General features: G+C 42.1%; 2 protein-coding genes across 3 annotated transcripts; both read left to right on the top strand.

Annotated features, from left to right (window-relative positions):
- Window positions 1-8,529: 8,529 nt before the first annotated feature.
- Window positions 8,530-15,449, top strand: HIKESHI (heat shock protein nuclear import factor hikeshi). 2 transcript variants are annotated; one of them, XM_015852402.2, is made up of 6 exons: window positions 8,534-8,661; window positions 8,918-9,004; window positions 9,240-9,477; window positions 12,424-12,575; window positions 13,611-13,729; window positions 15,237-15,449. In XM_015852402.2, the coding sequence occupies exons 3-6, from the start codon at window positions 9,327-9,329 to the stop codon at window positions 15,289-15,291; spliced, it is 477 nt and encodes a 158-aa protein (XP_015707888.1). In that variant the 5' UTR covers window positions 8,534-8,661; window positions 8,918-9,004; window positions 9,240-9,326; the 3' UTR covers window positions 15,292-15,449. The 2 variants fall into 2 exon arrangements, with proteins under 2 accessions (XP_015707887.1, XP_015707888.1); XM_015852401.1 differs by lacking the exon at window positions 8,918-9,004 and having other exon boundaries at window positions 8,530-8,661.
- A 551-nt stretch (window positions 15,450-16,000) lies between these two features.
- Window positions 16,001-21,617, top strand: CCDC81 (coiled-coil domain containing 81). Its single transcript, XM_015852400.2, has 9 exons — window positions 16,001-16,184; window positions 16,452-16,575; window positions 17,103-17,164; window positions 17,527-17,683; window positions 18,153-18,409; window positions 19,059-19,147; window positions 19,809-19,927; window positions 20,198-20,300; window positions 21,386-21,617. The coding sequence occupies exons 2-9, from the start codon at window positions 16,479-16,481 to the stop codon at window positions 21,411-21,413; spliced, it is 912 nt and encodes a 303-aa protein (XP_015707886.1). The 5' UTR covers window positions 16,001-16,184; window positions 16,452-16,478; the 3' UTR covers window positions 21,414-21,617.
- Window positions 21,618-23,455: the final 1,838 nt, after the last annotated feature.

Raw genomic sequence — 23,455 nt, 5'->3', positions numbered from 1 at the left:
ATCTCTACTTCACAGCATGAGAAAGAAAAGATACACTCAACAAGAAAAGAATATTTAGTACTGTAAAGAAATGAGCACAGAAATACTACATCACATACTTTCAGGAAAATGTAATCAGTGTAGCTAAAGTATCTGTTAGGTTATCTGACTAACAGTTAATTGTATTTAAAAAAGATCTGGGGAGGATCAGAGGAAAAATGGGACTTAGAAGAGTCCCAGTAGCTTGAAGCACTGAATCCCCTGCTTCTGTGAGCAAACTGAAAGTAGATGTTGGCCAGATTGGGGATGGACTTATTATGGGAGGCTTGAGACTGGAAAAGAGAAAATCATTTTAAAAGCACTCTGAAAGGTATACAGCTTATTATGGGATGTTTGCAGGAGAAATGAAGGGTGTGGAAAGCAAGATGAAAAGGTAGATCAGAGTGAAGCAAGTGTGTGGGAACAGAAGAAAGAGGGGACAAACAGGTCCAGCAGTAGGAGCCTATAATCTACAAAGCCAGTTTTAGGCAGATTTCTGTCCTGCCACATCTCCCTATGAAGCTAGAGCGCTGTCCTGTTTGTGGGTGTTACAGCACCTAGGGACACAAGCAGCAATGCACCAGCTGAAACGAATGCATGTCTTGGTACTGTAGCCCTGATGTGCCTTACCACCACCAACAACACTCTTACCAAAACACAGGGGAACTACCTACTCAAATCTTTTATTGCAAAGAAAACACTCAAAGTAGCAGACCTACAAGGACATTGGAGAGAAGCGGTGATGTTTAATAGCTTAATTACCTGCCTTAATTTATTGGACATAGACAACTGAGTCCATGGATCACCAAAATTAATTCCTGATGACCTTGAGACGATATGGGAACAATACGTGATCCCATCCAGGGGGAACATGTGATCTTTTTTCATATCCTTTTATTTTATTTGTACAATTAAAAGGTATAGGCTCCATTTTAAAAAGATTTTAAATGTCATCGAGGTTTCAGCCTAATTCTCTCTGTTCCTTTTGTGGTAGTGGAAAGAAACAGGGACTTTGAGGTATACAGCAAATATCTAGTAGAACTTGTTACTCCAAAGTAAGAATCTCTGTTTCTGAGATCTGAACCTGTTTTGGAAGCAAATTAAGTGTCTGAAATGAAATCATTTCAATCTGAAAGAGGGGTATCCCCACAAGTCTGAAATGCGTCAGGATTTTTCCAGCACTCATTTGAGATACATTGAAAACTCCCTTGGCTGTGGACCCATGAGATATGAGCAATTCTTCCTGCGATGGATAAACACTCTTTCAAGGGAATCTTGAAAGTCTTTGAGTAGATCCTTCCTTTATTTTTTTCTGTTCATGTTTAATATGTCAGCAGATCATTGCATTAGCATAAACCTTCTCTGATTCAGATGTGTCACATCCATGCACAGATCACTCAGCATGGGCTCCTGCATAATGATCATCTCCTGAAGAAGTTTCTCTGTTAAGCCATTAAGTTTGCAGTGCCTGCGGAGATAAATAAAATCTTGCATTAAAGACATACATCCCAATGTATGTATGACCTAATACATCCCCTAGTGTGGTATTCCAGTAGCTAATAATTAAAAACACATTCCTTATTTCCCCCAAATTTTTCTTATGCAAGAAAATACTCTCTACTGCATTTGGTAGAGACCACAATCAAGGCACAAACAAATGAGCTTTACACCACTGTGTGGAATTCTGACTTTCCCTACAGAAGTTTCCTCATACAAATATCAATTTTTCACCAAATCTCCTGTATCAGCATTCTTAGAATTGGCTTAGCTTTACATTTCTCTCCCAAACTCCTTGCTATAAATAGCTAAGCCTCATATATCATTTAAGGAGAATAAAACATTGCTCCTTGTATTCATTTATTTGATTTTACTGCCTTGCTTGTATGTTAATCAAACGCATAAAGTGCTGAGGTGCATAGGTGCCAAGTAAAAGTCAATATTTTACCGTGAACCTCATTTATCTACATTAGCCTGAAATGAGGTAGATCTGTAAATTTGGACATTATTGAATTTAATGACAAAGATCAATTACAACATCTTTAACATGACAGGGATTTGTCAGATGAGGAGGAAAAATCATCACTTCTCCCTAAGGGAGCTTATAAATGCTGGGTGGTTGTGTCCATCCTTCCATGCATGCAAATGCTTGAATAATATTAGTTGCATCTGAAATAAAGACACAGAGTTTAAAAGGAGTTTAAAACAGGGCTAAGTTATAGTGAGCTCTCTGAGGGATTGCTCAGCAGGATTGACTGGAGTACAAGAAAAAAGAAGCTGAAAGTGTTTTCATGGGAGAGATACACAATTTGGCTGCAAAACAGAAAGCAATTCTGAACTTGGACTGCTGCTTTTCTGGTACACAAACACCAGCCACAATCATTTTACAAGCACTCTAACAGTAGAAACTGTAAATAATAAAGCTCCCTGAAAGCACAAGTGCTGATTTTCTGAAGTAAATTTGGGAACACGTGGACAATAATAACCTCCTCTGATGGAAACTGGTATACTTCACTGAGTTAAATGTCTAGAGACTTCTAACACTTCCTAACCCATCCTTCAGCCTTCTGTCCTTTCTCCATCACTGGGTAGGAAGCATTACTCTGCTCAAGTTGCTAATACACCATCCACTTGGTGAGCTGCTGTTTTCTCACAGCCACTTATATTTTGGCCTGTCTTGAATGGAGGTAAGGTTCCCCAGAGAAAGGATTTATTTTTCTACTGAATTTTCTAGACAAGTTGAGAGGAACCTTCACAACAGCCTTTGATCTTTGACCAGGAATTGAAGAGATTCAGCACATCTCAGGATTGGACCCATATCTCAATCCAAATCCTGGAAGCCAAGGCTGACTGCATTCTTCATACATATTCTTATTTGGCAGATATGAAGAGGTTAGTTCATAGAGTCATAAAATTATGGAATCACAGAATTATAGAATCATAGAACTGTTAAGGTTGCAAAAGACCTCTAAGATCACTTAGTCCAACCATCAACTCATCAACTCCATTACCACTAAACCATGTCACCCAGGCTGACATCTGCCCTGTTCTTAAAGACCTCCAGAGATGGTGACAAATCTGACATGGAAGTGTATAGAAGCAAAGGTGTAGAATTGAATTCCTCCATGTGAAAAGAAAAAAACATGGCACCCACTGACATTCACTGATATTTGCTGGATGTATCTGGAAACCAAACAAGGGATATGAGCACAGTGAGGCAGTGGATGCTGCATTTCAGCAGAGAGCAGTAGTGGGTCTGCTGGTGCAGAATTTAATGAGTGAAGCATCCAGGCTCTTATTCATCACTGGTGAAAATGCAGTTAATGGTAGTGACTGTGTTGAAAAATAGCATTTTCTAGATGAGATTTTGTTCTATCATATAGTGTTATTTGTTCTTTTTGTATCAGTTGTAGCTCCTTGGAGACATAGAAGGCATTGTTTTTGGAGAGACCTTTGTGCATGCTGCCAAAGACAATTCCTGTTCTCCCAATGTGGCCTAGGCAAGCCAAAAGTTTTGACATCCATGGACTACAGTCTCCATATCAGATATTGATTCTACTACATGGAGAATCCCACTGACAGTTCTTAAAAGCACCATTTGCTTCTCACCAACTTCTCGTACATGACGGCCTTGGATTCAGTTCCTGTCATCATCTCAAGACGGACTAGCTCAACCTCTTGCCATATTGTGAACCAATCCTTGAGAACATTTCACACCTCACCTTCAAGAAGTTGCACATTCCTCCCATCTCCAACACCAAATGCAGTCATCTTAGTGTAGAATTTTCTATTCAGACATTTCTGACCATCAAGAAAAGTGGGGCAATTCTGCCCAGAAAAAAGCAAAACCAACAGCACATAAGTAAGACAATCAAGTCCAGACAATGAATGTCTTGCTTACACTATAAATGAATACATTTTTTTTCCATACACAGCTGTATGCCAGTATCTTTTTATTCATTTATATGGGAAAGAATCAGTGCAGCTTCAGAACGCTGGTAACTGTGTGCCTGTATGTGTGTGTGGCATGAGTGGGACTCAAACTTCTTGGGATTAGTTGCAGTAAGGCAGATGGAGCATTGATAACATTCTGTAAGGGTCTGGCACTGTCGTTTATCTCCGTTGTATTAGCAGTTTGATCTTGAGAACATAGTTGACTGGTTGATAATTAATTACATCTCATTAATACATTTATGAACTACTACATCGCAATTGTGGTTCAAACTGAGCAGTTTTTCCCTGAGACACAATAAGAGCCAGTCTCAGCTTTTGTCATGTGGTATCCAATAAGCCAAATCCTGGTATTTTATCACCATCTGCTGGAGATGAAATGCCATTCACTTAAAAATATGAATTTAATTTCAGCTTTAAAACTTTTGACTTCATGGACAAAATATTACATAGCTGTCTATAAGGATTCATAGAATCATAGAATTACTCATGTTGGAAAGGACCTTAAAGATCATCAGGTCCAACCATAGCCTAACCACAGTATCCTAACTCTAACAACACTGCTAAATCATATCTCTGAGCACCACATCCAAACAGCTCTTAAACACATCCAGGGTGCAGGATGTCCCCTGTGCTGCAAGGTGAGCTGGTGGGGAAGAGGATCAGTGTGGACGAACTGGGAACTTTTCCTGAGGCTCTCGAAGAAAAAGAGTATCTACCTCCTATAGAAGAAGGGGTGGGCAACTCAGGGAGAGTAAAAAGAAGAAAACTCCTGACTCAGCAAGAGCACATGAGAGTCCTGCTGAGCTCAAGCTTACAAGACGCAAGATAGGGTTGCCCCGTGCCTTTCAGACATGGTTTAATCTCAGAGGTCTATAGTAAATTGGCAGTGTGAGATGAGCTCTTGCCTAATTAGCAGATTTCTCCTTGTGCTTCAGTGAATGTACACCAGAGAGAGTTTGGCCAACTTCCACTAATTTGCAACATCTCAAGCTTTCCTTTTTTCTTTCCAGATCAGCAGGGCCAGCTGGAAGAGCACCTGCCAAGTGGAAGAATTCACTTGCAAAAGTTCAGATCCAAAATGAGATCTGGGACTGGGGTAGTTCTGCACCAGTGCCTTAACAGTTTTCACACCTGACTTCTTGCTAAATCTAAGAGGTGAATCAGGCAAATATTTCTTCCATTATGTTCCCCCCTTCCCCACCGATTTACAATAAAAAACAAAAACAGTGGGCCAGCACCATGATTTTTAATAATCTTGCTTTCATAATTCCTATGCAAAACCACACTGCAATGCACAGGTTGGTCACTCCATCTGGTAGCAGGCACCAGGGATTTTATATTTTGCATTCTTTATGTTTTCAGAAGTTTTAAAGGCAACACCACCCTTTGCTAAGAACTCTATTGCTGCAAAGCTGGCAGCGATGTGAGCAGCAGTAGGAGCTTCACAGAGGGTGGTTTTTGGTGGACAGCTGAAGACCAGCATAAGAGCAGAACTTGTCCAGAGTTTGAGCCATATCAGGGGAAGGTTGGGTTGGGATCAGGGAAAGACTCCCCACCAAAGGCTGATGGGCAAGGAACAGGCTCCCCAGGGCAGTGGGCATGGCCCTACGCTGCTTCCTTGGATCACAAAGAACACAGTTGCAGATTAACAATTATTGCATTAATTTGGCAGAGGAATTCCCTAAAAACAGAGACTTAAACTCAGTCTCTGTGAGCTGTCCCTTCTCACCCCTCCAAAGCTTACGCTCTCTTCATTCCACATTTCATATTCTGTCAAGAGGTGAATATCAATCCATGACTTGAAATGTGTTTTATTTAAACATAATTATCACGTTAATCCTAAAGAAAATATGCCTAGACAAAAATTGCATTATCAGTCAACAATGATAAATAGTAATAAGGCATATTACTGATCGCATTATTACACTGTTACAAATTCAAATGAGATAATTCCTTACAAGGAAGTATATACGAGGTGCTGTGCAGGACCTAAAGGTGTATCTGCTGGTTCACTATATTCTTTTTAGTCTTGTTCATATGTAATTTACATCACTTGACATAGCTATGCCATTTTGCCATTGTTCTATAGGCAGATCATCTCCTGAGCACTGAGGACTAAAGAAATGTGTTAAATGTTAGGTATTTTTTATGTATGTTAGAGAAAGGCAGCGAATTACCACATGCTAATTTCAACCCATAGCCCAAGGAGAAAGTGCAAACATTTTCAGCCACCAGAAGGTTCTTCCTCTTAATGTGGCACAGGGCTCCAGATCTGCTCCTTATCTTCTCTGAGATGTATCAGTGTCTGTGAAATGCAATCAACAGGTTCCCTGTCACCTTCTGCTGAGCTTCTGTATTGAACTTAACCCTATTGCTATCACAATCCCTCCCTATTTTTACAGAAAGCTGGAAAACATTGAAAGGCACTGGCAGCAAGTGAGGAATGATGGCATAGCAAAGACCATCCTTGAGCTTGCCCAAAGAGAACAGGGATTGTTCCTATCAGTTCCACTGAGCTGATGAATGATGTTAACCATGGCATTTGATTGTGGAAGGTTTGATGCAGGCGCAGAAATCTCACCAGTAGAAGCTGCCAGCTCCTGCACTATAGCTATTAAGACAAATTCTGTTTCATGTTAATGCACTACCATATACTATTAGGTCAGTATTCTCTCAGTGTACTTTTAGAGCATGTCAGCATGTTTAATCAGACTGTTTTTGTTTTTGTTTTCTTTTAATTAAGCATTACTTTTCAATTTCTTAGCTTTCTAAATGCAGATTTTGTTTGCTTCTAATTTCTTTGGTCAGTTTTATCTGAATTTAAACACTCATCTTTCATCAGGCTTTCATCTTTCGCTTTCATAGCAACTTCAATTTCTAGATACAGAAACAAGATACAAAATTCCCTCAGCACTTCACTATGCAGAGTTCATCAGCCATATCTTAACTCAGAGCAAGGAATAGCTGCCTTGATGAAATCCTAATGCCTCATCTCCGGCCTGCAGAAATCATACACAAGAGTAGAAGCACAAGGTAAAAGCAGTTTGCTTTGGAGTTGCATCCTCTGTAGTTAAAGCAATTGTAGTACTATTCATCTAATCACAGAATAACATAATATTTTGGGTTGGAAGGGACCTTAAGGTCCATCCATTCCCAAATTCCCTGCCATGGGCTGGTTGCCACCCACCAGTTCAGGCTGCCCAGGGCCCATCCAACCTGGCCTTGAGCACCTCTAAGGATGGGGCACCCACAGCCTCCATAGGCAGCCTGTGCCAGAGTCTCACTGTACTGTGAGTAAAGAATTTCCTCCTGTATCTAATCTAAGTCTCCCCAATTACAGTTTAAAACTGTATTTTTCTTTGAATACATGCAACGTTTTTTGAGCATATGTAAAATTCCCATGTTTATGACTGGCAGAATCTGCGTCATGTGAATAAATAAATCATTTTAGAGGATAACAAAACTGCATGGGTTGGAAGGGACCTCTGGAGATCGTGGAGCACAACCTCCTACCAAAGCAGGTATCCTACAGCATGTTGCACAGGGAAGCTTTCAAATGAGTTCTGAGTATCTCCAGAGAAGGAAGAGTCCACCACATCTCAGGGCGGCCTGTTCCAAGGCTCTATCACCCTCACAGTAAATAAGCTTTTGTGTTCATATGGAACTCGCTGTGTTCCCATTTGTTCCTATTGCCCCTTGCTCTGTCACTGGGCACCAGTGAGAAAAGCCTGGCTCTATCACTCTGCCTTCCACCTAATTGATAAGCACTGATAAGATCCCCTCTCAGTCATCTGCAAGAAAGACATTGAGGCCCTGGAACATGTTCAGAGGAGGGCTACAAAGCTGGTGAGGGGTCTGGAGCACAGGCCTTATGAGGAGCGGCTGAGAGAGCTGGGATTGTTCAGCCTGGAGGAGAGGAGGCTCAGGGGAGACCTTATTGCTCTCTATAACTTCCTGAAGGGGGGTTGTAGTGAGCTGGGGGTTGGCCTCTTCTCTCGTGTAATCGGTGATAGAACTAGAGGGAATGGTTTTAAGCTGCGTCAGGGGAGATTCAGGCTGGACATTAGGGAGTATTACTTCTCAGAAAGGGTAGTCAGGCATTGGAATGCACTGCCCAGGGAGGTGGTGGAGTCACTGACCATGGGAGTGTTCAAGAAACATTTGGATGTGGTGTTGATGGATATGATTTAGCTGGGAAGTATTGGTAATGGTTGGACTAGATGATCTTCCAGGTCTTTTCCAACCTTGATAATTCTGCGATTCTGTGATGTTTTCTTCAGGTCTCTTAGCTTTACTTCAGACAGGAGATTAGACCCAAATAATCTCCATGGCCGAGGGGCCCAGAAACGGGATATGTGACAACATAGCAACATCAGGGAAGACTATAGAGAGGAAAATACCCTCCCTCGACCTGCTGGCCACGCACTTGTTAACGTAACACATAAAACCATCGACTTTACAGCCACATCGACGCTGCTTCTACTGACTGAATTGACAGGGCACTTGCGGTGCGCTATGGGAGCTGTAGTCTGAGCGTGCACCGGATGTGATGGAGGCACTCGGGGTGACGGCGGCGCAGCTTCTTCCGGCAGCCGAGGCTCATGGAGGAGGCTGGGCAGCAGCGGAGCGGTTGACGGGGGTTCTGTGGTGGCCGCCGCCGCCATGTTCGGCTGCCTGGTGGCGGGCAGGCTGGTGAGCGGGGCCCTCAGCCCGCTCGGGTTGGGGGGGGGTGGTTCCCGAGGGGCCGCGCCTCCCGTCCTCACGGACAATTCCGTTGTGGATCCTGTCCTTTCTGCTAATTAGTGGGATCCTCAGAGAAAAGCTGGCTGCTTTAAAGAGACATTGGCTGCAGGGTGTTGCATCTGGGGGTGAAGAGGAGGAGGTTATCTGTGTCTGGGGTCCCCCGTGCCGCCTGTCTGAAGGTTTATTGTGTTTCCTGTGTGAACAGGTTGCCGTGCTCCTGGGGTTGTACCAGCCACTGCTTATAGACTTGGCAACCTCTTCTGCACCCTATTAACACACGTGGGGAGTGAAGGTATTCTCTTATAGTGCTGGGTAGGAGATACTTTTAGTGTAGGTAGAAGACTGTTGTGCTTTTCCAGTGATAGTTATTGCAGTTCTGCTTTGTTTGCCTTTCACCCAACTATTTGCTGTTTAGGTTAGTACACACCTCACTTCTTGTTATGTCTGACTATAGGTATGTTTCTGTAAAGGGCTATTTATAATTAGCCTAAAATGGAACGCGTTAACGAAGGCTTTATTCTCTATAGGTACAAGCAGCTCCCCAGCAAGTGGCTGAAGACAAATTTGTGTTTGACTTACCGGACTATGAAAACATCAACCATGTCGTGGTCTTCATGCTGGGAACTGTACCATTTCCTGAAGGAATGGGAGGATCTGTCTACTTTTGTTACCCGGACCAGAGTGGGATGGCAGTGTGGCAGCTACTGGGGTTTGTTACTAACGAGAAACCAAGTGCGATCTTTAAAATTTCTGGTTTGAAATCAGGTAAGTACAGCACAAAGTAGCAGTCAGCAAAATGAGTGTGTTACTGTATGTGTGTATGAGGGAGTAAATGTCAGAAAGTGTTTTTTAAAGGTGTTTATAAAGGTGGCTCTCTGTATTCAGGTAGTCCGTAGCAGATGAGTAACTAGAAGCATTCAGTCACTTCTGTGAAAGTCTGCATGTACCTTTATGTTCTTAATCAACTCTATCACTCTTCTTATCTCATATATAGTGTCAATCTGGAAATTCAGTTCAACAGGTTTGACATGTTTTCCAGTGCTTCTACAGAATCTGATTAAGAATGAGTCTCTATATTCCTTGGTGCAGTTTTCGTTTAGGTACTGGAATAGGCTCCCTAGGGAGGTGGTTGAATCACCATCCCTGGTTGTGTTTAAGAGCCGTTTGGATGTGGTACTCAGGGATATGATTTAACGTAGGGTTGTTAGAGTTAGGGTACTATGGTTAGGCTACGGTTGGACTTGATGATCTTCAAGGTCTTTTCCAACCTGGGCAATTCTATGATTCTATGTGTTCAGCTAGACAATGCTGCAGTATTTCTTCTTGCTCTCGCTGTCTAGCTGTTGTATTCTTTGCAGCACAGAGAAAAGTTTTGCAGTAAGCAAAGTGTAGCACGGTGACTTCAGAAAACTCGCTTCCTCTGGTAGTGTGCACTACATAATGGTCCAGTAAAGAGTTTATTATCAGTCTTTCAAATGTTGTAGTGGTTTTGAGCTGATTCAGAGAAGGCTGATGCTACCTGAACTCTGTGTGTGTGTGCGTGTGTATTTTCTGTTAATACATAATGACGTGGGCATTTTTTATTAGGCACATTGTAAAAACAACAAACCACCCCCAAGACACAGCCACTAGGGGAACGTACATCCATCAAGCAGCTTTAAAGGATTTCACTAATAAAGAATGAAGGTTTTTTTTCTGTTAGTTTTTGCAGCATGCTCATCATACTCCAAAGATTTCCTAATCTGTATGTGTTTAGGGATATGATTTAGTGTAGCGTTTTTAGAGTTAGGGTACTGGTTAGGCTGCGGTTGGACTTGATGATCTTCGAGGTCTTTTCCAACCAGGGTGATTCTATGATTATATTTTCGGAGAGCTTTGTAGGTAAAGGTAGTTTCAGATGCTTTTACAGAGCAGTACCTTTAATCATATCTTTATCGGAAGAAATCTTTACTTTCTTTTGAACTACGTTTTTACTTCTGTCTCAACAGTTCAGTCGCATCAGTGTGCAAGGGACTGTTCTTGAGGATGAGCTTTGTGGCATGGGTGAATGTGTTATCCATGCCAGGTGGCGGTGCTGTGCTTGCTCTGATCAGCTGTTCTGTTGTTGTCTACAGCTTATTTCAGGCCGTAGGAGTCAGAACGAGCTGATGCTGTGATAATGAGCCATGTTCAGTGAGGAAGGCTGAGGCTGAAAAGGGGAAACAAAAGCAAGTGGTTATAGAGAAAGGAATCAGAGAGGCATCGCTGTCTTCTGAAATCTGTTTGATTTTCTCAGGCTAACTTTTGGAGCCTGCTGTTGAGCAGTATTAACAGCTGCTGCTCTGTGGTGTGCTGTGTTGTCTTCACCTTATTCCATTATTGAATGTGGAACAAATTTCTGTTCCTTATTGTTTGTCAGTTCCCCTGTGATGAAGCAAAGGTAGAAGAGTTTCTTTCCTACTGTGTGAAGCAGTGATGGTAGCAGAGTTTCTTTCCTACTGTGTGATAAAGGCCAGCATGCATTACCTCTGTGGATATAAGTAATCAGCTGAAGTGGTGAACACGCCAGCTTTGGGAAAGTTTAATTGCACAGTTTATAGCTCTTAAGTGTGCATAGTGTCTGGAATGCTGGTTTTGCAATGTAAGTTGCCTGTGTTGCATGTTTTTAGGAGTGGTTGTGATGTTAGGAGTGTTGTTGCCCCAGGGTTTTTAGTTTGCTTCTTCTTTCTGTCCCCTGCTCACTTAGTAAGGCCAGTGCTGGTGAACATAAGTGTTTCCAAGTTTGGTACCAATAGTTTGTCAGGACTGAACCAAAGGGGAAATTGCTTTTGGGAAATGCACTTCAATATGAAAAAATCATGTGTGGAGTGGGAACTGAATCATTAACTTGGACTCTTTTTCCTGATTACAGGTGTTATTACTCAGATAATCTTTCTTGAATAAGAGGTTTCCAGATCAGGTTCTGAAGGTGTCTCAGAAAAATGCCATGGAACTATCTAAAAGATTCCTCTAGAGTTCCTCTATAGCTGTAAGAAGCTGGTCAGGTTGTGCTTCTTAGTAGTCTTGGTAGTAACTTGTTAAGTCTAAAAGCAGACTTTTCTGTTGTTCCTTGTAGCACCATGGTCCCCTGTAGAGGGTTGTATGATTAAAGCCACTTGTCTCTAGATGTTTGTCACTGTGTGCAGAGATTCTAGCTGAAGCTTAGGCAGGAACTGCTGGTTAATACTGAGTCAGAAGTGATGACAGGGGCTGTGATGATGCCTACAAGAGCAATATGCAACATGGGGGTGTTTTTCTGCTTAACGTATTGTTCTTTCTGTGGCTTTTGCAAAACCAGAGGCCTTTCTGCTCCATGGTTATTTCTTTCACCCTTGATGGTTTCCAGCTGTTCTGCTGATATGTGTGGCTGTGCAGACCTGCTCAATGGTAGCTTCAAGTCAGAGTGATCTTGATGGAACGTGATCTGTTTTTTCATGCACAAGCAGATTCAAAAGCACCAAGTTTGAGTGAGTGAGTCAAGATGCTGTGCAGCAGTGCTGTGTGTTTCCTTATTTTCTGTAATGTATGTGCTTGTGTGTACACGTACCTGTGTTTGGACTGTACTGTCTGATTTCAGTGATAGGGAGATGTGTTCCACACCTCCCTCCTCATATAGAAGGAACACTGGAATCTCAGTAGCACTATCTTCAAACATACATCAGGTCTAACATGTGCTGTTTGTGGTGCTTTCAGGGAAGGGAAGCCAGCACCCCTTCGGTGCCATGAACCTCCCGCAGACACCAACGGTGGCCCAGATCGGCATCTCGGTGGAGCTGCTGGAGAACCTGGCACAACAGACTCCTGTGGCAAATGCTGCTGTGTCATCAGTAGATTCATTCACAGAGGTATTTCAAATATCCTGTTCTCAGAAATCCTCTGCAGTTCTGTAGTTTTTAAAGTACAGGCTCTGAAGAACTAATTCAGAGTCCAAAACAAAGACGTTTGGGGATGTTTTAGGGTTGTAACCAACCTAGTTGTCATCAACTAGTTTGAAAACCTGAAATGACTTTTCCTTATGCTAGAAGGCTGTCTTCTGAAAGTAATCAGATTTTGTATTGTATTCAGCCAGTGTATTCTGTCATACCCATGTCAATGGTACGAAAAGTATGCGAGTCTTCCATATGGGAGCAGCTACAGCGAAATGCATGTAAGACAGTGAATCTTTGCTGATTTCTAGATGCTGGAATTTAAGTGCACAGAATTCTGCAAGGATGGTCAAAAACTACACAAAAGTTAAGGTATACGTGGGCTGGATTAACATAAATATCTAGATATACCACTGCCTCATAAGAAATCCTTCTGATCTAGTACTGCAGCATGATAAAATCATGCCTTCTCCCACAGAAATGTGTTTTGTTTTGTTGGGTTGAACAGGACTTGGAGCAACTAGAGCTCATGCAAGACATCCATGCCCATGGCACAGGCATTGAACTAGATGATCTTCAGAGGTTCCTTCCAACCCAGACTATTGTGTGATTCTCTGTATTGCTCCAGTTTCTGTTTTACTCTATCATTTTACTATCTCTGGAAATAATTTGTTGCCCCACAAAAACATCACATTTTTCTCCTACAGCAAGTAGGAGAAAGAGGAAAGAATCACAGACTACATAGCTGAAGGAAATTTCCCTTCAGGGGAAGGGACACGAGTGAAGATCTGAAAATGTTTTCTAAACAGCAGGTGGATCTGAGGGCAAAACTAAGAGTTAGGATCTTTTGATCTCTTTCTAAACTGACTTCTCTTGCTCTAATGTTCGTACTTCCACTGGGTTCTAGATGGCAGTGCTGTTTTTATTTCACATAGGAGTTGTATATCTGCCGAAATACTGCACAACAAACCGTATTTAACCAAGTACTTAATGAGCCTCTCTCTGTTATTTCAGTTCACCCAGAAAATGTTGGATAACTTCTATAACTTTGCATCCTCGTTTGCTGTTACTCAGGCACAGATGACACCAAACCCCTCCGAGGCTTTTATTCCTGCAAATGTCGTTCTGAAATGGTAATGGAAATGATCTTTAGTAACTAGTGTGTAGTTACTAGGCACCAAAACAGCTGTTTTCTAAGTATTACTGTCACACTCTTCCAGTGAGATGATGTAAAAATGCTGCTCTGGATCTAAGATGCTCTGTCTACTGCTTTTAAACTTGTCACCGTTTTCATGTAACTTTTATAGCCTTTGCCTTTTGTTGCATTTGGAAATGTCACCCTTTATACATATTGGTTTGCAATGCGTTGCTGACTGCAGGATTTTGAGTAAAGGGAAAATGGATCCTTGATGCCTGTCAGTTTGTTGTTGCGAGTTGTTTTTATGCTTGAAGCCTTCATAGACATAGTGCCATCAGGGTTATGTTGCTTAAGGAGGTGGGAGGGATGGAGAAATCATGTTCCAAGTTTACATGGTTCTGCCATCAGCACAAAATAGTCTCCCTGAGTGCTGTTTTCCAGCAACTGGCTTAAAAGAGAATTCCTATCAGGGATGGTTTGCAGTCTGGAGGTGAACTGTAGGCAGTACTTCCGAATGTCTTTATAATTATTTCCTACAGTTTATAAGCTTTTACTTCAATATTTATTGATGTAAGCCCTTCTTAAAACAGTATTTTGGGCTTTCTGGATAGTTGAGGTCAGCATGAGTAGGTGAGCAGTTAACATAAGCAACATGTTTCCTCTGGAAATGTAATTTGATGCAGATTTCTTTTATATAGAAGGTAATTGTAAACATCCCACAGGTGGGGGGTCTCCAGTAGGAAACCAAAGGGAAGGCAGGCTGAAAAAGCAGGGTAATGTCTGGCTGCTCCCTGAGTAATGATGAATTTACTTTTGTTCTAAACAGTAAAGTGAAGTGAGGCGTCACTCCAATAAAGCAAACACATTTTCTGCATGTAAATCTGTTAAACTGATTACAGCCAAAAGGAAAATGTTTCATTTCATCTGTTTTGTGAGTCACTATAATGTATTTTATTATAGCTTCTACAATGGTATTTGAGGTCTCTGCATTGGGCTGGCTGCAGTAGAAATGCATTTAGTTGGTTTACAATGCCATTAATTAATAAGCCTTTTTCTTTCCTTTTAATATGAGTAGGATGATAATAAAGCCTTTCAAAATCTCTCCTTTGATTGGAATTCAGCAGTAGTAGCTTGTGTTACCTTACAGCTCGTGTTCATGCTGATCTGAAGGGCTTTCCAGGCTCTTGTAGCTCAGAGTCTGCAAGTTGAGAAAGCCATGCAAACTGTACTTCCTCTGGTTCTGGTTTTGCTTTTTTTTTCTGTTCTGGATCTGTAATGGATTCCAACATTGTTTGAACACCTTTGCTGGTTAGGAAAGTGAAATTAGGATGATGTATTGGCAGGCTTCATTCTACACTGTTAATTACTTAATTAGATTTCGCTAAAATGTGACTGTGGATAATAAGTGTGGACGCTAGAATTATTTGGGGAGATGAAAAAATAATGTGGATTAATTTCTCAGGATTCCTATTGGAGTTTATGTATTTACTTATTTTCTGTAGGTATGAGAACTTCCAGAGACGCCTGACACAGAATCCTTTCTTCTGGAAAACATAAGCTTGAATCACGTTGCTTGAAGTGCTCTCTGATCTGGTATATACAGTGAATAACTTGGTGGAAGAACCTTGAGGCAGAAGAAAACGATTAGTCTGAATAGACCAACCTGTAACTTTTATATTACTCAAATTATTTAAAATTAAAATCTGTGAAAACTACTTGCTTATGTGTTGTTGTTTTTTTAATGGAAATACTTGACTACAGCAAAAGTCAGTGTTGTGTGTGTAGAAAGACTCTCCTGAAGCTGTATTTAAAATGGAAGGAACTACAAGATGAAAAATGAAAAGCAGTTTCATACTTGTGAAGTTTTGAGGTGTGTTTAACTGTAAGTAAAATTGATGTCGCTTTTCCCTCTTAGTCTCACTGTGGTGAATGATGGGGAAACAGAATATGGTGGCGTTTTTCCTTGCTGGTCCTTGTGCTGTAAATGCTTTTAATTCATGGACAGCTCAGATTCCTGTCCCCAGCTTGTATGGATTATTACACCTCCCTCCCTTTGTCTGGAATGTGCTATGGAGCTTAATCTCAGTTACATCAAGGGTTACATCAAGGTGTTTAAAGTCATTTCAGGGATCTGTGAGGTACCTTTGCAGTGTTTGAGGGGAATTTATTGGTGTCTACGTAGAGAAACTCATTGATGTGGAGTGAACTGAAGCTTCACTTGATCCTATGAGCCTCTCCATAGAACTTGTCTGTTCTCGGAACTTAGAACAGAGCGTCTCCATCAAAACAAGGAATGTTGCTTCTGAGTGATGCTGGGGGTAGGGGGGGTTGTGTTGGGTGAAGCTGCTGTCCTTTGTTTAGTATGAGAGAGCGTCTTCTCTTCAGTATAATCAAATATTTAATGTTCCAGACAGCACGATGTCCCTAGTGCTACTACAATGAAGAAAAAGGTTTGTTTCTAAGCACCCTGATCTGTTGCAGAAGTTAATTTCAAGTAGGCCTGCCATCGCTACACCCTATTCTCCTACATGTAATGTTGGTGAAGCCATATAAGAAGGAATTGGTGACAAAGCAGAACAACTTTCTGGTATTTCCTCCACCCCTATGTCAATGTGTGAGGGAGATGCTGGTGTTTGAAGGAGAGCACTGGATGGCTCCTCTGAAATCCAGATGAGAACATTTAGAATAGCGCAAGAGAAACATCTTTGAACTTTCAGGTCCAGGTGTTAACCTAGAGGGTGAGTATGGCAGACATGGCTTCATTTTTCTGGCCACGGAGAGGTGACTGGAAGGCATCTGAAGGAGCCTTGTTTCCAACACTGATGTCTCTCACAACCAGAGGTAAGAGCATCTGGAACGTTTTCGTGATACTCTCATAATGCCTATTCAGTGGTAGGAAAGGATCGTCCTGCTCAGTGCTGCTGCAGCTTCACCTGAAGTACTGTGTGCAGTTTGGGGTATCTAATAATAAAAGCAATAAGGAACATCTAGTAGTAGATATGCAGGGGGATTGGAGCTTTGATCCTTGAGGTTCCTTCCAAGCCATTCTATGATCAAGCTATTAAAAAGCATTGAAAAGAGGGCTACAAAGGTGGGGAAGGGTTTTGAGGAGGAAGATGTTTGGGGAGCAACAGGGCTTGAGGGAACAGCGTGGAGCTGTCAGGGGAAGGGTGGGTGGGTTACTGCCCCAGAGGGCAGTGGGCATGGAACAGGCTGCCCAGGGCAATGGGCCTTGGAGTTGGATCCTTGTGGTTCACTTCCAATTTGGGATATTCTGTGATTCAAAGTACAATAATGAGTTTAGGAATGTGCTGCGTGGTGGTAAGCTTGGTGACACCAAGCATGATGTTCTTTTGTTTGCTCTGCAGACATCGTGCAGATCTGGGATCAGGTGTCTCTTGACGTTCAGCGACAGTTGGCACTGAGCAAGGTGATCTTCGTGCCTTGTGTTTCCTCTCATACTCGGGTAGTTTGGTAGCCTGACCCTGCCAAAGTCATTAAATACCATTAATGTATCCAACTGCACTTCTCTTCCTTTGCTATTTTCTTTTCCTGCTTTAAAATGCAGTTTAAATGTGCGGCACAAGATAGATATTTTTGAATATATACAGAAAAAGATAAGGCCTAGTATACCCCAATAATTGATGCTTTCAGTTTCCATTCCATGCTGCCAGAGCAGGTCACCCAGCTCACCTGATCCTTTAGAGATCTCAGAAACCCTCTAATTGAAGGATGCTTGCATTAGCTTGTCTTGAAATCCTCACCTTTCCTTTCTCCTCTTCTTCCTTCTAGAACATTGAAATAGTTGGACTGGGGATTTTCGCTGTTCATAGACAAGAGCTACGCATAGGAAAGAATGACTGCGTGCTCATTCACAGACCTGTATTTCGAATCTCCAACGTCATCAGAAGCGTTTTTGATCTTAGCTACGCTAAAAGAATCATTCCTGGTGAGAAGATGGAGTAAAACTGTATTTCCTGTTGATAACACCTGCAGGGTTAAACCACAACATTGTTTTCCTCCTAGAATGAAAACAGCATCAGATCATCACAGCCTGAAACCAGGATGTTCCTCTGAAACACTTGGCACGTCTGACTGGTGTCTAGTAGTGATTGCTGGGCCTAAAAGTTGCCACATCGGCCCATAAATCTATGCTACTTTTTGATTAGTCTGAATGTTTCTCAGAGGGTCTGAGCAGCTTTTCTGTTTTCCTTAACTGTATGTTTGACAGAGCAGTGCTGCATCACTCAACCCTTCCATGCCTGCACACTGAGTGGGGGTAGTTAAAACGGTCTTATCATGGCACTTCAAGAAGCCCATTCTGTAACATGTAATTGTCCAAGGGCCTGAAGACTGCAGAAAGCTGATGGCAATTAGAGTTTTAGTTATGTGTCCCTGTGCTCCTCTTGTGTTAATAGGTTCTACGCTAGCTGTCCCATTGAACTATGCCACAATTGCCTGGGAGACATCTCATTCCCTGGATGTTGTGGAGAACTGCATAAAAGAGACCGTGATGTATCTCTCTCGCTGTATCTCAAACGGACTGAATATCGACTTTGTTCTCAGGGACGTGGGTGTCCTTCTTATTAGGCAAAAGAAAGTCAAAATGAGGTTTTATGAACATTTTCTTCTCAGCCTGGACACAACAGGGAACTTGAAGGAAATGATTATCAATGTAAGTCTTACACAGTGCAACTTAGAGGATTTCCAACTGAATCTCAAGGGCCTGTTGAACTGGTGCCTCCTGGTGTGCCATGACTTGGCCAGCCACTTGGCTTAGATGTAAATTACAACAGAGGAATTGCTCTTTGGATTTCTTCTTATATAGTTGGTTGTCTTGCTGAAATGTAAGATGTGAAATACAGCTGTATTGGACCAAACCAAGGCTCACAGAGCAGCTGAGATTGGAATGGATCTCTGGATATCATCTTATCCAAGTCCTTTGCTCAAGCAAGGCCATTTAGACCAGGTTGCCGAGGACCGTGTCCTGGTGGCTGTTAAATACTGATCACTGGGCTGAAAGATCCAGTCCAGTGTTCTGTCTCTGAAGGCTGAGGGAAGAACCAGCCTGTGCTCACCTCCTCTGACTTCTCCAGTAGTCAAGAGACTTGTTTTCTGGGTGAACCCATTGAGTGTCACTCTCACAGAAAGCCTGGCAGTTTAAGTACCTTGAATCAACTCTCTGAAGTTGCATCTCTGGTGGTTGTCATGAGAGGCTAAAGTTAATGCAGCTGCTGCTTTTATCAGCTGAAAGGTTTGCTACCTTGGTTAGTAATATGTTAATTACCTTGGAATCATCTTGCCTATCTCTGTCCCTTTTGCAGAGGAAGAAAGGGACAATGAACTGGGTCATTTTCCAGGGAGAAACTGAAGTTTCTGATGTCTGTGCTGAACCTGATATCCTGTTCCCCAGGTGAGGCTATTTCTGTTACCATTCACTGATGATATGATATGATATGCTTCACACTGGGCAGCACATTACTGGGGTTTTTCAGTTACTCATGGATTTATTGAGAAAACTTCATTCACAGTACACTCCATGCTTAATGTTCCTTGGGTTGAATGATGTATGTCTTCACTTGAAGTAATACAGAGAAGTGATTTCTCATACATAGCCATAAATCATGCAAAATAAATGTTGTTTATTCTTTAGGCAGAATTTGCAGAGCATAGAGAAGAAGACAGGCAAATACTGGCAACTTCTTCAAGTTTCACCTGCTTTTTTTAATTCTTTCCTTTTGATAAGACTGCAAAAAGGAAAGCCAACAGGAATGTTTATAGTGGGACAGGTCACCAGATGGAGCGATTAGGTTTTGCATTAATCTGCACTGTTAGCAAGCTGAGTCAAGTGAGACCTTTAGCATGCATGGACAAAGCCTTTCCTTCTACAGGCACTGGAGTCCCTTCCCATGTAACTTCATTTCCTATACAAGCATTTGAGGGCATTTCATTCTAAATGGTAGACTGCAAAGTACTCGTAAGATATCTCTACAGCAGGACGAGGTCACTCATGAAACTGCAGAGGAAATGAGGTGCCCTTCCTGCACATACAGCTGTTGCCTTCTTGTTTGCAGCCTGCAGTTTAAGACCGAACATGGAAAATTACTCCTTAAATCCCTCCGTGAAAAACCTACCAAAACCTTGCAGGAGAAGAAGACAAAAGATGTCTCTAAGGAAAAGATTAACGGAAAAGGTAATGTCAGAGCACAGCAAGACTCCTGGTAGCATTCAGTATGTTCTCCTTTTGTCCTGATTTCAGGTGCTTCATGTGAATGCTAAAAGGCACCATGTGGCACAGCACAACTGTAAAGTAACGCTGCTTCTCCAAGAGAGACTAACACTGGGGGAGATGGGGAATTAACAGTCTCAGTGGTATTTATGACCTAAGAGTGTCTGTGTGTTGTTCTCATGCGAATCCTCAGCAAGGTGTTGTTCTGATGGTGATGTTGTTTCACACCCACAGGGATTCTTTCAGCTCTTCCTCATAGTGGTCCTGTGAAAGTCAGGGCTGTCGACTTGAAGGAACAGCCAAGGGAGAAAATCAAGAGAAGAGAATCCCCTGTTAGGTGAGTCTGTGAAGGAAATGGTGGAGGGTAATGCTGTGCCTTCGTATGTATGAGAACAAGAGGTTTCCTTTGTGTGTATATGTGAAATCTGAAAGACTATGGCTCACAAGGAGAGCAGCAGGCTGTGAGTAGCAAACTTCTTTCACACCTTTTGGATCTACTTCATTTTACTTGAGCTGTCTTCCAATGCATTCTGTTTAGTAACTGAGTGAGGACAATTGTTCTAGAAGTTGAGGATTATTTTCCTATTCTTTTATTTGAATGAGCCTGCTCATTTTGTTTTCTGAGAGTAATGTTCAGAGTCCAACAAATACTTTGTGAAAGGGAGGATGGGTCTCAGTGCCCTATGAACCACTCCTTGAGCATGTATCAGCTTTGTTCAATACTTCCAGCTCTTCCCAAGCACCAGCAGAGTGCAGAGGTAACTAACCATTAAGGAGTTCTCTTGCTATAGCTGGAAAGGTGTTGCTTGAGTGGGTAAAACATAATTCAAGTCAGCCCATGCTCCCCAGAACCACAGCAGGCTTCTTTTAGAGGGATAACATCAATACCAATAAGGACTCCTGACCTTGGAGCCTGGAACCAGGGCTGCATTACACAGCTCAAGGCTTTTGCCTTCACTTTTGTTGGAGCAAGGCAAGAGACTACACAGTTTTACAGATCCTCCCTTCGTACCTGAAGCAGGTCCTCTGCTGTGAATATGAGCTATAAGCAAACTCATCCTGGCCTCACTCAAAATGTTCCTGGTATGGATCTTTTGGAGGCTGGAGGAAGATGAGGGAAGATCCTGTAAGGAACTGGATGGTAAACAACAACGCTTTAAGCAGAACCCAGAACTGAGTTCCATGTTCCTCACCACTATATCAAAGCAACAGCAGTAAACTCTATGGAGTTCTGTATTTATAATGACAGCTTTAACTGTAAAAACACTTAGTAAGATGATGTTGATCCTCAACAAATTCAACTGTTTTCAATGTTGTATTCAATTGTAGCTTTTGGGAACTTACTGGGCACAGCCCAGAGTTGTTTTTCAGAAGCCTTGGGAGAGACCCAAACCCTCAAACTCTTGCTTGGTTTTCTTTAAGATGTCCATTTGTGGAGGAGCAGCAATGAAGGCAGCTAAAAAGGCCGAGGCTGAACTGCTGGAATGGATCATAGCAATCATTCTGCTTGACCCATCAAATCCTCCTGTAGGATGTGGCAGATTTTGTTATGCAGATGGCAGATACCACATACAGCTGACAACATCACAGGTGGTAGTGGAAGAAGATGGAGGAGACAAATGGAGACTGGAGTAAAAGTTGTTGTGACACAGCACTGAAAGCTGGGTGGTGGTGATTGCTCAGGTTTTCACACTACTGTGCAAGTGCCTCCCCCTCTGTGGAAGTAAAATTAACACCTCACAGGCCTCTGGAGGCCTCAGCTAATTAAAAACTGCATGTCAGCATGACCTAATGGCCTCTCTAAGTCAGCCAATTAATAAAGGAGCCAAGGATATTTTTAACTAAAAATGAAAGAATAGGGGGAAAAAAACAAGGGGGAGGTTATTATATAGAGTTCCCATGTCCGATTTGCTAAAGCCTTCCTGTACGCTGTTATCCATTTGCTCCTTCTTGCATTTTTCTGTAGTCTTGCTATGTGACTTAGTGACAACTGAGTTTTATAACCTAAAGGCAGATAGATAAAACTGCAATGGCCTCATTTTGGCAATTTGTACCAGCAGAGGAAGTCACTCTGCTGCTCTGCCTTCTCTTCTACAGCTATAGTAACAAGCTGCTTCTGTTCTGATGAGGTCAGTACTGCCTTCATGTTATTCCACAACCCTGAGCTTTTTATTGTTGGGGTTTTAGAAAGCCAGATTAGATCAAGTGGGTGGGACTGTTAAGTCTCCCCAAGTTGCCTTGGCTCCAGTCTTGCAGGCTGCAACTGAACATATGTGATCATACATGTTTTAATTCAGCAGCGTGCATTAAAAATGTCTCCTAGTGCACTAGCCCTTGTAGTTATAGCCAGATCCTCTCTCTCTCTCTAAGCTTAGTCATTATGGCACGTGCTTCAGAACATCACTGTAAACTACTTTCCTCTTCTTTCCAACCTACTGTGGCTGAGCTTGCAGAACAGAAACTTGCAGAAGGAAGACTCCATCTCCCTTCACATTGTATCACATAAACATCTCTCAAAACAACTGTGGATTGCTCATTTCAACTACCATGCTGCTTTTTCTTGCTATCCTGTAAGAAATACTGGTTATGGTATGTTACTGAATTTCACTGGCTGTACAAAATTTGAAAATATGAGGGATGCTTAGGGAAAACAAGAAATTTAAGACAATTCTAGGTGCTCAAAGTCCTGTGCAACCTAACTCTGAAATCAGCTAGACAAGCTCTTTAAACGACAGTAAAGATGCTTGAGACAAACTGCAGTCATTTATGCTGCAAGCACCTACACCGTGTTTCTCCCAGGCTACAAATACAGAGAGAAGCTGGTACCCTCATTCAGAAGTACCCCTCCTATTCTGACTGATACTGTCCCCATACAGTGGATATTTCCAGTTGGGTGAGCAGTCTGCTACACTATGTATTTTCACTTATCCATCCTGGATTAGAGCAACTGTTCTTGAATATTTTTTTACACAATTAACTGTAAGTGCTTCAGTAACTGCTGTTTTCCTCCCTAGTTCACTCAAAGTCTGTACCATGTCTGTGTGACAAGGAGATCAATCTGACCAATGCTGCTCATAACAGAAGCCTAAATCAGAGACAGATGCTGTATACCATAACCACCTGTAGTTTAGAGTCAAGGTTTACAAAGTTAATTAGCTCTGACATTTGTTTGCTGTGTCCCAAGAGCGAGCAGCTCTATGACTCTGAAAGAAACTGAGTCCAGTCCCACTACAGGGAAGAAATGGTAAATACAGCAATAGCACTGACGCTGCACTTCAAAGAACAAAGAGCCCCCACCAAACGGGACCCAACCCTAAATCACATTCCAAAGGAAACCTCTTAGAACATTTTCCTCCATTTTAAGAGAACAGTTATCAGAATATTATGAGTTGATTAAAGCTGAAGCCACCCCTAATTGTATTTAGGGCTTTATTTAAGTACCACCTTTCCTTCCTGTCAAAAACAGAATAGCTCATTGGTAAGAACATGCAA

Source organism: Coturnix japonica, chromosome 1 (assembly GCF_001577835.2).
Source record: "Coturnix japonica isolate 7356 chromosome 1, Coturnix japonica 2.1, whole genome shotgun sequence".
NCBI lineage: Eukaryota > Metazoa > Chordata > Aves > Galliformes > Phasianidae > Coturnix > Coturnix japonica.
Note: the sequence above shows the minus strand (reverse complement) of the source record. Positions and strands in the feature narration are given on the sequence as shown.